Here is a 13,979-nt window from a genome sequence, read left to right on the forward strand (position 1 = left end):
TCACATAACTAATAAGGGGTAATTTCCAAAATATATAAAGAACTATACAACACAATCTAGCTATATAATAGAGGAATATACAAATTAGCCAAGATGCTGTAACGTCATGACCGAACAGCAGGGACCTGAGGCTGCATGGCGCCTGGCCGGGGCAAGAGACCTCAGGCTGTGTCCCCCACCCAGCGGGGCTTGACAGGTGGGGCTGGCCAGGTCTGGGTCTCCTGCATTTTCGGAGCATGTGCGGGTAGTGGGCAGGGACTTGACTCAAGGTCCTGTGGCACGCCCCAAACTCTGACAGGAGGGAGATTTTCATATACATTTTATTAATTTTCTTTCATCTCTGACACTTCTATTATGGAGAAAGGGCAAATAGCAATATTAAAATATTTCCTCTAATTAATTCCCTTTTAATGTGCACGAATTTTGTACACCGGGCTATTAGTAGCTATATATGATTAAAAATAGACAGAGGATCTGAATAGACATTTTTTTCAAAGAAGACATACAGATAGTCAATAGGTACATGAAAAGATGCTCAAAATCACTAATTAACAGGAAAATGCAAATAAAAAAACTTGTTAGGATGGTTATTATAAAAAAAAAGTAAGTGTTAGTGAGAATGTGGAGAAAAGGTAACCACTATGAACAGTTGGTGGGATGTAAATTGAATTAGTGCAACCATTACCAAAACCAGTTTGGATGTTCATTGAAAAATTAAAAATAGTACTACTATATTACCCCTCAATTCCCATTCTGGATATTTATCTGAAGGAATGAAAACACTAACTGGAAAAGGTATATGCACCCATGTTAACTGAAGCATTGTTTACAACAGCTACGACATGGAAATAACCTAAGAGCCCACTGATGGATAAATGATTAAAGGAGCTGAAGAATACAGTCATGTGCTGCTTAACAAGGAGGGTAGTTCTGAGAAATGCATTGATAGGTGGCTTTATCATTGTGGGAACATCATAACTCTATGATGTTACACAAACCTAGATGGTACAACCTGCATACCAGGCTATACTGTATAGCCTATTCCTTCTAGGCTACATGCCTGCATAGCATGTTACTGCACAAAACAACATGAGATCAAATCTTAGAGAAAATGATGCAATCAAAAGATAGAGTAGCCCTGACTAGTTTGGCTCAGTGGATGGAGTGTCGGCCTGCAGACTGAAAGGTCCCGGGTTCGATTCCAGTCAAGGGCATGTACCTTGGTTGCAGGTACATCCCCAACAGGGGGTGTGCAGGAGGCAGCTGATCAATGTTTCTCTCTCATCGATGTTTCTAACTTTCTATCCCTCTCCCTTCCTCTCTGTAAAAAATCAATAAAATATATTTTTTGTTTAAAAAAGAAAAGAGTAAACACAAGATGTAGGAAGCTGTTGCTGGCATAATGAGAAACACTGTTTTACAGCAAAGTCTTTTTTTAATAGGTAAAAGAGTGCACTCTACAACAGCTAGAAGAAGTATAGTAGATACATTAAGCCAGTAACAGTTGTTTATTATCAAGTATTATGTACTATACATAACAGTATGTGCTATCCTATATAATAAAAGGCTAACATGCAAATCGACCAAACTGCGGAACCACTGGTCGCTATGACATGCATTGACCACCAGGGGGCATACACTCACTGCAGGAGCTGCCCCCTGGTGGTCAGTGCGCTCCCACAGGGGAGCGCCACTCAGCCAGAAGCCAGGCTCATGACTGGCGAGCGCAGCAGCGGTGGCAGGAACCTTTCCCGCCCCCGTGCCAGTGCTAAGGATGTCCGACTGATGGCTTAGGCCCACTCCCCGTCAGTTGGACATCCCAAGAGCTCCCAGGACCCCTCCCAAGTGCACAAATTTCGTGCACCAGGCCTCTAGTACTTTTATAAGATTGGCAGCTCAGGTTTGTTTATACCAGCATCACCACAAACAGGTGCCTTGTGCTCTGACACTAAGATGGCTATGATATCACTAGCTAATAGGGAATTTTCAGCTCCATTGTATTGTAATAGGACCATCATTATATATACAGCCTGTGACCAAAATGTCATTTTTGGCTCATGACTATCCTATATAATAAAGAGGTAATATGCAAATTGACCATCACTCCAACACACAAGATGGCCGCCACAAGATGGCCAGCAGGGGAGGGCAGTTGTGGGTGATCAGGCTAGCAGGGGAGGGCAGTTGGGGGTGACCAGGCCTGAAGGGAAGGGCAGTTGGGGGGGGGGGGACCAGGCCTGCAGGGGAGGGCAGTTGGGGGCAACCAACACTGCAGGGGAGGGCAGTTGGGGGGAACCAGGCCTAAAGGGGAGGGAAGTCAGGAGTGACAAGGCTGGCAGGGGAGGGCAGTTAGGGGCAATGGGGCCGGCAAGGGAGCAGTTAGGCGTCTATCAGGCTGGCAGGGGAGTAGTTAGGGGGTGATCAGGCTGGCAGGCAGAAGCAGTTAGGGGGAATCACGCAGGCAGGCAGGCGAGCAGTTGGGAGCCAGCAGTCCTGGATTGTGAGAGGGATGTCTGACGGCCCGTTTAGGGGATCGGGCCTAAACGGGCAGTTGGACATCCCTCGAGGTGTCCCAGATTAGAGAGGGTGCAGGCTGGGCTGAGGGACACACACACTCCCCAACCCCATGCATGAATTTCATGCACCTAGTGTGTAATGGAATATTACTTAGCCATAAAAAATGAAATCTTGTTATTTGCAACAATACAGATAGGCTTTGAGGGCATCATACTAACTGAAACAAGTCAGACAAGAGAGAGACAAATACCATATGATTTCGTTTGTACGTAAAACCTAACGAAAAAAAATGTGCTCATAGATACAAAATACGTATTGGTGGTTGCCAGAGGTGGGGATGGGGTTAGCGGCAAAACAGGCAATCTCACTAGGGGGTCAAAAGGTACAGACTTCCAGTTATAAAAAAAACTAAGTCATGGAAATTTAATATACAGCGTGTTGACTACAGTTAATAATACTATCCTATATAATAAAAGGTAACATGCAAACAGACCAAACGGCGGAACAATTGAACAACCCTAACAACCGGTCACAGGGGGTGCACGCGGAACATGGCGGGCGTCGGCAGCAGGCAGCAGAGCGCGGAACATGGAGCACATCGGCTGCGGCAGGATGGTGGAGCAGGTGAGTGGGGGTGCCAGACCAAGACAGGATGCTGGTTGCTGTCATCGGGGTGAGCCTCTGGTAGTTAATGAAAATTCTTTGCTCCTGCACGCCGCGGTCCTGCCCGGTGCTTGCACCTGCTGCCAGCGCCAGCCCTGCGGCCCCGCTTGCACCCGCTGCTAGCGCCAGCCCCAATTTCTCAGCGCCGTCAGTGGGTGTGAGCGGGGCCAGCGCATGGGAGCAGTGGCGGCGAGAGTGGGGCTGCCGGCAGACAGGGGACCAGGGGCCGTGGTGGGAAGGGCCAGGCAGGGGCACGGAGGTTGGGCGGAGACCCGCCACGTGCCCACTGCAGTCTCGCGACCCACAGTTCCTTTCAAGGTGCACGAATTCCTGCATTGGGCCCCTAATATTGCATATTAGAAAGTTGCTAAGTGAGCAGATCTTAAAAGTCCTTATCACACTCACAAAAAATTGTACCTGTATATGTTGATAGATGTTAACTAGACTTGCTGTGGTAACCATTTCACAATATACACAAATATCAAATCATTATGTTGTACACCTGAAACTAGTATAATGTTATATGTCAACTATACCTCAATAAAAATAGTTAGAATTTGAGGTGATATCTCCCTAAGTCCCAAATATATAGTGGGAAAACAGTTTATTTGATCTCTTGCTATACACTAGAACTTGCATGTCTCATTAGTAGAAAATTTCCATAGCCCAGAATAATTTCTGGAATTTCAGCCAGTGCAGTCTAAGGCTGTCATTACAGAAAACAGGAATGCTTTAAAAAATTTAAAAGCACAGTTAATTGAAGAAAATTAACAGAAAGGCTGTCCTCATTTTAGTAGCCTAAATGTATTTTGAAAACTCACTTTCAACAGTTCCACATTCATTTCTTAATCTAATTTTGCTTGTTTTTTGTTGTTGTTTTTTTCTGTTTATCATTCTCCAGAATAGAGACATAAGACCCTTTCGCAGCAAACAAAAATAAAACTTACCTTTAAATAAATTCTGCTAGGAACAAGGTAAACTGATGATGACAGATTCTTTAATATAATGCAAGAATATTTTGTAATAAGCCAGTCTGACACTTGGGGAATGTCATAGCAGAAAGGTGCAGAATTTTATGAACCTGAGAGGTTGAAGGTTAACCCGCAGAAAATTAATAGGCTGACATGATTTTAACAGCTAAATAGAAAAGTTACCCTCCTAGCCTTGAGAAGGTTAACCGATTTTATATTTAATTTAGCAATTTTATTTTGCATTCCCTTTTCAACCGACTCTGTAAAATCTGGTCCTGCAAATGCTTACTTAGAACAAGCTATTTGTCGTCCTGCTAGTTTCCTCATTATTAAATTATGAGGAAAGTTAATAATGCTAATAACTAAGAATATACACCTGTGCCTAGTAACTATATTTTAATGTAATCCTCTGACCTATTCCAGAGGATTTGGAAAAACTAGCCTAGAGGGGTAAAATCTATAAAGTAAGTTGAATACAAAATGACAGACACAGCACCTATGTTAGTAGCCATGTTAGTACCTGCCCAGCCACATTGTTTTTTAAACCCTTGTGCTGGCAAAATAAATAAATAAATAAATAAATAAATAAATAAATAAATAAATAAACAAACAAACAAACAAACAAACAAACATTTACCTATAACTCCAATAGTCGGGTCTGTGATTCAGTGTCTAGCTTTATATCAGTTTCACCTTTCCTAAGCCTGTTTAACATATCCTCAAGTATAACTAAAAGCCATAAAGATTAACCAGCCCTCAGAGCACACTTATAAGGTCAGAGTCACAGAATAAAAAATATAGGGTTGGTGTAATCACCGCTCCTCCCCCAAACCTTTAGGACTCCAACATGTCTTTCTAAATCTTCACTCATAAAGCCTACTCCAGATAGAATATATCACTTCCTCCTCTATGCTCCCCATAGCTCACTGTTCAAAGTATATCTAATTTGCAATTGCTGTTTACATAGCCATAGTTTTGCCTTCATTATTAACCCTCCGAGGCTCAGATCTAAGCATAAGTCCCCAAACACAAAGCCTGAGGCAAGAATATCTGTGACAGGTATCAGTATGGCTTGCTGGACTGAATTTTCATTTTCTTTTTGACCAAGTCCTTTAACAACTTAAAGGATTAACCTGATAGAAAGCAGCAACTAAATCAACCTGAATCTGCAATATCAAAACCAGTTTCCAGATCAGAAGTAGAGGTTGGTTGGGCAAACACTAAAGAAGAAAACAAGAACAGATGCCTCCTTGGCACTCCTTTCCCAATAACCCTTGCATTTCTAAAAAAACTTTAGTAAGAGTAAAATAGATCCAGGGAGGTAAGTATGGTCTACTACCAGATAGAGCAGAGCTATGACTTACAGTGTTATAGCCACAAGGTTTCCAGACAAAAATAAAGAGAACCCTCACTGTATCAATGATGGACTTAAGAGTAAAATCTCAGAGATGCCAGAAATGGAAAGCTTAAATCTAACGTTCTCTTCATTCCTATAAAAGTACATGTGTGCCTTGGAGATATTGCAGATTTGGTTCTGGACCACCACGATAGAGCGAGTGTGGCAATATAGTGAGTCATAACCTTTTTGCAGGAGGAGGGTCTTGCCTTCAATTTGTAAAAAATGCAACATCTGTGAAGCGCCTGCACCAAGAACTTACTTGAGATTGGCACCTCAGAACAACTATAGAGTTAGGGTTGAAGAACATTAGGCATAGAAAGGAACCTAAGGCAAGGATTTTCAAACTTTAAGTACACAATTGTCTCCAGGTCTAAAACAAGCACAAATTGCCAGGCCACACTCCAGGGACGATAATATATGGGAGACCCAAAATCTTCATTTTTAGTAAACAGCTCAGGTGCTTCTGATGAAAACTGACTGAGGCTCCCAATATAAAAAGCAGTGTCGTAAGAGACTGCCTATCCAATCTCTCACTTTACAGATGGGAAAGATAAGGGCAAGAAAATCTAGAACCTCCAGCCCCATTGGTCTTATAGTTAGGCAAATGCTATGAAGGCAGTGTCACCAGATCTTCTGGGTTCACTGAAGCAAAATCAGAAATTTGGGAGCTTTGCTTTGGTATTTGAATCTCGGATGTAGGATCTTGTCAAGGGAGGAACTGTATCTGGCTGGGATGGGCATCTCCACTGAAGTCTCCGACTGGAAGGACCAGGTAACTCTCTCAGAAGACAGAAAGGGAAAGTCACCAATATTTTTCTTCTTCCTGCTTACTTGAGATTAAGGAAATACCTTATGTAAAATTTGGCTCCAGGTTTATTTCATAAGAATAGGTTGCTTGATATGCTTACTAAATACATCAGCTTATACATATACACAATACCAGGCCTTCCAACAACATCCTTTATTACCTGTGTCATGGAGGTGGAGCTGCTCCTCACTCTCTGAGAAGGGAGGAGTCCTGGGCCTGTGCTTCCGCTCTCTGCGCTCCCCTTGCCCACGCTCCCTCCCGTAAGCAGCCTGCTTGCAGTGAATCCCTGCTTTTGGAGAAGACTTTGGTGAAAGCCTGTCTTTGTGTCTGGAATGTTTTTCCCAATTCCGAGTCCGATGGCTACTGCTAGCCTCCTGGTCATCAGATTCCATGCTCAGAAACACTTCACCGCTGATCTTGGGAAGAGGAGGTCTCCAGGGCCTCTCATGGCCAGACCATTTCCTTTCACACAGCTCAGTGATAATTTGGGGACCATCCCTCACTTTGCGAGAGTTAGAGGACAGAGACTTCTCAGATAAACGATGCTCTTCCAGTTCTTCCCAGTTCTGTGGTGGATGTCTGGGTTTCTCCGTTCTCTGCTTCACAGTCTTTTCATCACTTTGGAGTTTATAGGACCTTGAGAATCCAGAACCCAATTCCCTTGCCCTCCTTGACCGTGGCTGGTCTGAGTGGAGGTAGAGGAATGTGGAAACAGAAATGCAGGTTAACTTAATCAGATTATGAACTCACTGTACAGGTGAAACAGGATCCAAACCTAACCTGTTTTAAAATGGAGAGGACCACTTTTTCAACTTAGCAAACTGAAAGTATGGGATGGGCATCTACTGGAAGGATTCTGGGTATATAGCCAAAGAGGTAAAATAAATAAAGTAATTAATTAATTTAATCAAGTGAAATAAATCTGAAAGATCTTGATCATGATTAGGAAGAGTTAACAAAGTACTTTAATATTTGCCAAAAACAGAAATTACAGCCATTAAATGTTAAATTATACTTACAAAACTAATTTGGAACTGTATATGGGGGGAAATGGGGGTTGAGGAAATCTCATAAAACAGAAAAAACTAAGCTGTGTGATTCCAGTCAGAGGCTTTCAAATATTCTTCTTGGAAATACCAATAAATCAAGATCAGAATGTTGATAGTTTCCATGTAGTTCAGAGAAATGATCCATGGATTTTAGTATTCCTCTATCCTTTCCCCTTAGGTGGCCAAAGCAAACATTCCCAGACATACTGAGTTCAATGTGAAAGAGCATGAAGTAGAGGAGAATTTTAAATGATTCAATGACCCTGTTATCTTTGGATAATTCTGCTCCCAATCTTACTTGAATCACAGCAGAGAAAAAAATTAAAAAGAGATGCCATCATGGAATACACAAAAAAAAAAGTCATTTCCTAAATTCATTTTTAAAACTTTATGTTTCTATATTATTCATATAAAAATACAGTATGTACTCAACATACAAGTCCCTAACTTTAACACCATGTTTAAAAGCAGCAAAATAGATAAGTGCTTTTGTTGGGTCTCATGTAGGCACAAGTATAGTATAGAAACAAAGGAAGTACATTAATATGCACTTTGCAAGAGTGTATTTATTTTAACATTTCTAAGCCAATAATACATTTTCAAAATAATAAAAGGAGATCCTAATTCCATGGAAAATTGCAAAGAGAGCTGGAATTAGCCATTTGCTGAATTGCATTTGAAACAGCTACCCTAAGTTGACAGGATATAAAGGAAATAAAGAACTATACATTTTTTAGTTTCTAGGTTTTATTGTGGTTTTTGGTATTTTTTTGTTTTTTTTATTTTTTGCTTTCGGTTTTTTGTTTGTTTTTTAGGTTTGTTATTGTTAATCTAATAAAGGAATAGAGGAAGGAAAGATATATGATAAATGCATCATTGATGCCATAAGCTTCTCAAACATTTCGAACTACTTCTTGAACTTAAGAAGAAAATTTGCTTCAAAGATGACATCTAAATTAAGATGTCTTTTGAAAAGTCAGTAAAAGTACTTAACTTCAGAATCTATAGTTAAATTTATTTTTTACATAACAGCAAAAGTGAAACAGAACAATTACTTTGTAATTTAAAAAAAAATAGTACCTCCTCTTTTAATCAAACACTTATTTTAAGTGTATCTTGACAACTGAGAAAGAACCAATTGACTATTGCTGTGAATTAATAGAATACAGACAGCTATTTGAATGATGACCACATCCAGGGAACAATGACTTGCAGTGTTAATACCAGTGTTTCCAAAGACAGCTGCATGAGTGAAGTCTGCCTTTAAGGCCAAAAGAAACAAGAAGAGTTTTGTTTTCAACATGGATTTTTGAGGCTATGATTATTTTGTTGGTGGTGTTTTTAAGTTCTTTCTCAAATGTTAAATGATATTAGTAGTTTTACTAATTAGTAGGGAAATGTGTTACAAGAAGGAAAGCAGAACAGTCACTACATTTTCAGAGTTGATGGGATAAAAATATTTATTGCTTAATTTGCTGTGACATCTTTAAATATGGGAAAGAAAAAAAAAGACAGGGGTTGAGGAATCTGGATCCTTTAAAAACCCATCCAGTTAAGGACTGAGACTTGTACATTTCTTAAGACCAAGTTATTTGGCAAATATAATTAACTTCCTTATATCCAATATATACATATACATGCATATGTACATATATATGTGTATATATATATTTTTTGGTGCCTCCATGTTTGTCTTTCAAAATAAGATGATGTTTGTTTAGATATAAGAAGTACTTAGTTATACACACATAACAATATATATAAACAATAGTACTTGAGAGTTTATGTTTTCATCAAAATTGCATTATTTGATCTTCTCAACATCCGTGAGAAGAATATATTATTATAATCCCCATTTTACAAATGATAAAAAGGCTTCGAGTGATTATAATAGATAACCTCCTTAGATCGTATGACTCCAAAGACCATAACTTAAAAAATATCACTAATATACCTGCAATACCAGTAAGTAAGTGGCTTTGAAAGAAAAACATGGATTCACAATAAGATATACCATTTCAGTTGATATAAATCTGATAGATATTGGTATAATTATAAATTTGCATAAAATTTATAAATGATCATTTTTAAAAGATTAATTTATTAAATTTTAAGTAAAAAATAGCTGAAAGCTTCTATAATAATATACTGTGATTATTATGTAAGTAAGGCAAAAATTATATTACACAAAGACAGAGAAGTACAATGAAAGAATTATCTCTTATGTGTTGGGAAAGGACCACTGCAAAGAACATAAGGACCACTTTGTAAATACAAAGTGAATTGTAATGTGATTTCTCTGATTTCAACTTGGGTCTAACTCTGAGACATATAAATAAGGATCACATGCTCAGCAATACATAATCTCTCAATAACAACACAATTGAGGATGAATTCCAACATTTACAAGCATATGCTAAGGAGGTCACTACTTCACATTTCCAATCCCCCAAGCGGCAAATATGCCACTCTCTATAAGTTTACAAAAGCACTTAAGGTACATGTAGGGTAATGGTTTGTTTCATTTTTAACTTTTATATATCCCTGAAAATCCACTGAATTCTTAACATATGATATGAATCAGGATGAGGGCACTGTGATCAAAACAACCAGGTTTGAGTTCCAATTCAAGTTAGTATAAGGTTTTAAGAGAGAGACTAAAATTAATATTTTAGTATACTCATTGCCATCCTAATGGTTTTTATAGACTTAAAAGTTTAAAGTAGTTATTTTCATTTGCAGTGCACATGCCTCCAGAGTAGAATTAAAAGTAAAAACAAAATAAAAACACATTCCTAAGATTTTAATTAAGTCTAAAGAGTAATTCTTTACCTTCTGGTCTCTAGTATAGCACAACATGGGCCATAATGTTTCTTTTTAAATGATGTACTACATGTCTGCATTAGAAAAATAAGTGTAAGAAAAATGGGTATCCTAAAAGAGCTGGGCACTTTACATATGGAAGAAGAACACAGCAAGCAATAAATGGAGAATCAACCTGCTTACTAATTACCCCATAGGGCTGAGCTCTACTGATTATGATCAATTTGGAGGAACAATGTGACTGAGCAAGATGCACCTAAACTGTGATAATTCCATCATCTCCATATACATTCCTTTCCCTCTACTCATCAAAAACAAACACCCACTTACCTTTCTTAATGAAATTATAGAGAAGCAACTGATAATTAGTTTTCAAGGGTCTTTAAAACCATCAAACTTAAATCTTTACTCCTAGAAGCAGTCTTTAGATTTTATTATTTGTTATCCTAAGTATGGCCTCTAAGCTGAACTACAATAAACACTCATACTAGAAACTATAGGAAATATCTTTCCTTTGACAGATCTTTAAAAAGGACTGAGCAATAACCTGCAAATACTCGTTTCCCAACACACTGAAGGTGAAGAGCCACCACCACCAAAATTGCCCACCACCACACTGCAAACACAGGTACTAGAAAGAGAAACTTCGAAGGGACTTCCTTGCCCCAGAAAGTTTTCTATGTAGTAATCGAATAGCAAAGAAAGCATCAAGAGCAAAAGAATGAACAGAGAATCATAAATTTTAATTTGTCACCATTGGCTTATGTTTAAAAGACAAGAGGAATGGGGAAAAAAGCTTTTAATCTAAGGATAGAGTAGGTCATGATGTAGGCAACGTTACCTCCATCTTCATAACAGTAACTCTCTCCATAAGCATTGGCTCCAGAGGATTCTGGGAAGTGTTTCTTTCGCTTTTTCTCTTCCTGTAACTCCTTTTCTTGCAAAAGGCGAGCTATGTCCTGCAAATACAGAGAGAATGAAAATAAATATTAGCAAAGCATGAACAAACCCCATACAATGACCCCACAGGTCAATGATTCCACACTCCACTGCTAAGCTTTTGTAGGAGGGCTCTGTCTATGGTTCTGCAGACTTTCTGGTGTTAAACTCAAGCAATTTAAACAGTACAGATGAATGCTAAACAGGAGAGACACAAGATCCAGATAACAGAGAAAGGTATTTTTTTTAATTAAAATTTAAACTTAATCTGAAGATATTCAAAGCTAGTATACCAAAAGTTGGCTATACAACAAAAATTCATATTTGTGAGCCCTTTTCCCAAGACAATGATTCAGCAAGTCTGGGTGGGGAAGGATGTAGTAATCTATAAAACTTTATAAATTGTAATTATAATTTAATGTTAAGAGTTTTTGGCTGATCCTGATTGAGCTCTGCATTAGAGTACCGCTGCCTTAACTGAAGAAGAGGAAACAGTCTTCCTCCTGTCTCCCCTCTACTTCATCTCCAGGCAAGACTTAAGCAATTACTGGATGACAAACAACATTCTAACCCTGTCCCCAAAATATTACCATCTCCCTAAAAAAAGAAAGGTGTATAGAAATAACTACAAGTAAATTATAAAACCTCAAAAGAAAGATAAAAATGTCTATGGGACTACAAAAAAGGGAATATTATTTCTCCTTAAAGAGATTAGTGCAAGTCTTTGCATCTGTGTTTAGTTTTGAACAAAGAACTGGATTCCAATAGGCAAAGTAAAAAGAGAGAGCATCATCAGCAAAATTATAAATGTCTTAATGGATATTAATCTACAGAATGATCAATAGTCCAAATAGAATGTGGAGTGTTGCAGAGAAAGGTAAGGCTAGAAAAAATAGTCTGAGGCTGACTCACAGGCATTCCTTGCAGACAATCTTAAGAAGTCTGGAGTAGATAATGTTATAAATGAAGGGTTACTAAATGTTTTGAGCTGAAAAGTGACAGTGTTCTGAATCTGAAGACTATTTCTATGAAAGCCCTATAAAATAACCCATAAACTTTGTGTACACTTTTTTAAAGAAAAGGTCCATAGCTGTCACCAGACTCTTAAAGGCTCATACAAATAGTAATAACAATGGTAGTTTGAAGTGCTTATTTCTTTGTATTTATAAGAAGAAATACAGAAGGGCCTAAATGTTAGTGTAAATTTTGAAGAATCAATTACTATTCTTCCTTTTGCAATTTTCTGAGAAAGTCAAAATGAAGAATATAATAAGACTGGAGGACCCAAAAACATTCCATCTAAATAATTTTTTTTTTCACACATCAGTGTAGAAATAAGTTGGATGCTGAGGCTAGATAAATTAGCAGTGATTATCCAGATACTCAATCTTTAATGTTCACCAAAATAGGCTTACAATTCTGACTTTATATGAAATAATGCCTAAATTCAAAGTTATAAATGCACTGTTAACATATTGCCTTTATTTGAGTGCTATCTACACTGGAAAATTCTCATAAATCTATATAAAAGCCCATGTTATAGTGTCAGACACTTGAGTGTGCACTCAAAAATGTTGCTACTCAGAATGAGAGGTAAAAAACATAATCCTACTTACACATAATTTTCATGCAAAGAAATCTGAATTTCTAACACTTGGATGGAAAATGCTCCCTAAGTCTGAAAGTTAAGATGATTTCCTTTTTCCTTCCAGTTCAAGCCAGAGATGTTCCAGAGATACTGTGAAAGAAATACTAACTACTAATATGAGTTTCTTTGGGCTTCAAGTCTTTATCTATACAATGAAGAGTTTGAACTACTCTTCACTGTATAGATAAAGTCAAATATCTTGAATCCTTTAGGTATCATTTTAATAAATCTCTGAGTATTACCAGGTACCAGCTGCCATGCCAGGTTTATTACATTTGATGCCTTACAAAGCAATATGTCAATCAGGACAATAGAGTGGTAGGACAGACAACTTGTTCTCCCAAAATTAGTATCTGCTATAGAATTTCCAAAATTCCTATACTTTTTGCTTCAGAAGTAGGGAAAAATGCTAACAATTTCCTAAGTCGTCACGTTTATTAAGCACCCAACACTACATTTTCGTAAGTGGTTTACTTTACAGAAAACAAAAAATTTCCCTTACTATAACTGAGTAAAAAATATAAAGAATAATTATCAGCTCCAAATGTCAGCAGAAATTATTAAACTACACTCCACAGACACCTTATAATTGCTTTCCTACTACTGAACTTAGTCCTAATAAATACATAGCAATAAGCTGTTTTCTCAGTGTGAAAACCCAGGAAAGAAACAAGGATGATGTCCCTTTGTCACAACACATTAGCTAGGCAAAAGAAGTGATGTTAATCAAGTAGAAAAAAAGTAATCATAATGTCTCATGCACCTTAGCATCCACACCTTTTCCTTTTTGAAGCTCTCAGCTCTCTGAGTAAGATTCTGCCCAGTAAGAACAAAGATTACCTAAGCTTGAGGAGTGAAAGAATAAAAGTCAATGGAAAATAACTGCTTTAATATAACAGTGGTTTAGCTTAAGTCAATTCTTCCCTCTGCTTTCCAACATTATTACTGTGCAATTAGTTCAACTGGGTGATTTCAATATAAAAAAATTTCCTCTGAAACAAGCTTGCAATGGCAACTATTAGTCACAATGCTTGGATGCAGCTTAATCACCCTGGACATTAATAACCTCCTTGGTCTTCAGCTTCTTCCTGTTAAAGGTTAATCTAGAACAGGATTTCCCAAGCTCTGTTCCTAAAAACGGAGGACTCAAAAGGTTCTTCTA

The 13,979-nt window shown here is 38.1% G+C and overlaps 1 protein-coding gene across 3 annotated transcripts in view; it reads right to left on the minus strand.

The window, feature by feature from the left end:
• CCDC50 (coiled-coil domain containing 50) overlaps positions 1 to 13,979 on the minus strand; it is a 76,640-nt gene that overhangs the window by 14,011 nt on the left and 48,650 nt on the right. For 2 of the 3 annotated variants that reach the window (XM_080652457.1, XM_080652456.1), the window contains exons 5-6: positions 11,072 to 11,189; positions 6,519 to 7,043 (exon numbers count right to left, since the gene is read on the minus strand). In XM_080652457.1, the coding sequence (XP_080508583.1) occupies positions 6,519 to 7,043; positions 11,072 to 11,189 (643 nt within the window). The remainder of the gene's footprint in view (positions 1 to 6,518; positions 7,044 to 11,071; positions 11,190 to 13,979) is intronic. The other variant, XM_080652458.1, reaches the window with a different exon arrangement.

Source organism: Plecotus auritus, assembly GCF_963455305.1.
Source record: "Plecotus auritus genome assembly, chromosome: 2".
NCBI lineage: Eukaryota > Metazoa > Chordata > Mammalia > Chiroptera > Vespertilionidae > Plecotus > Plecotus auritus.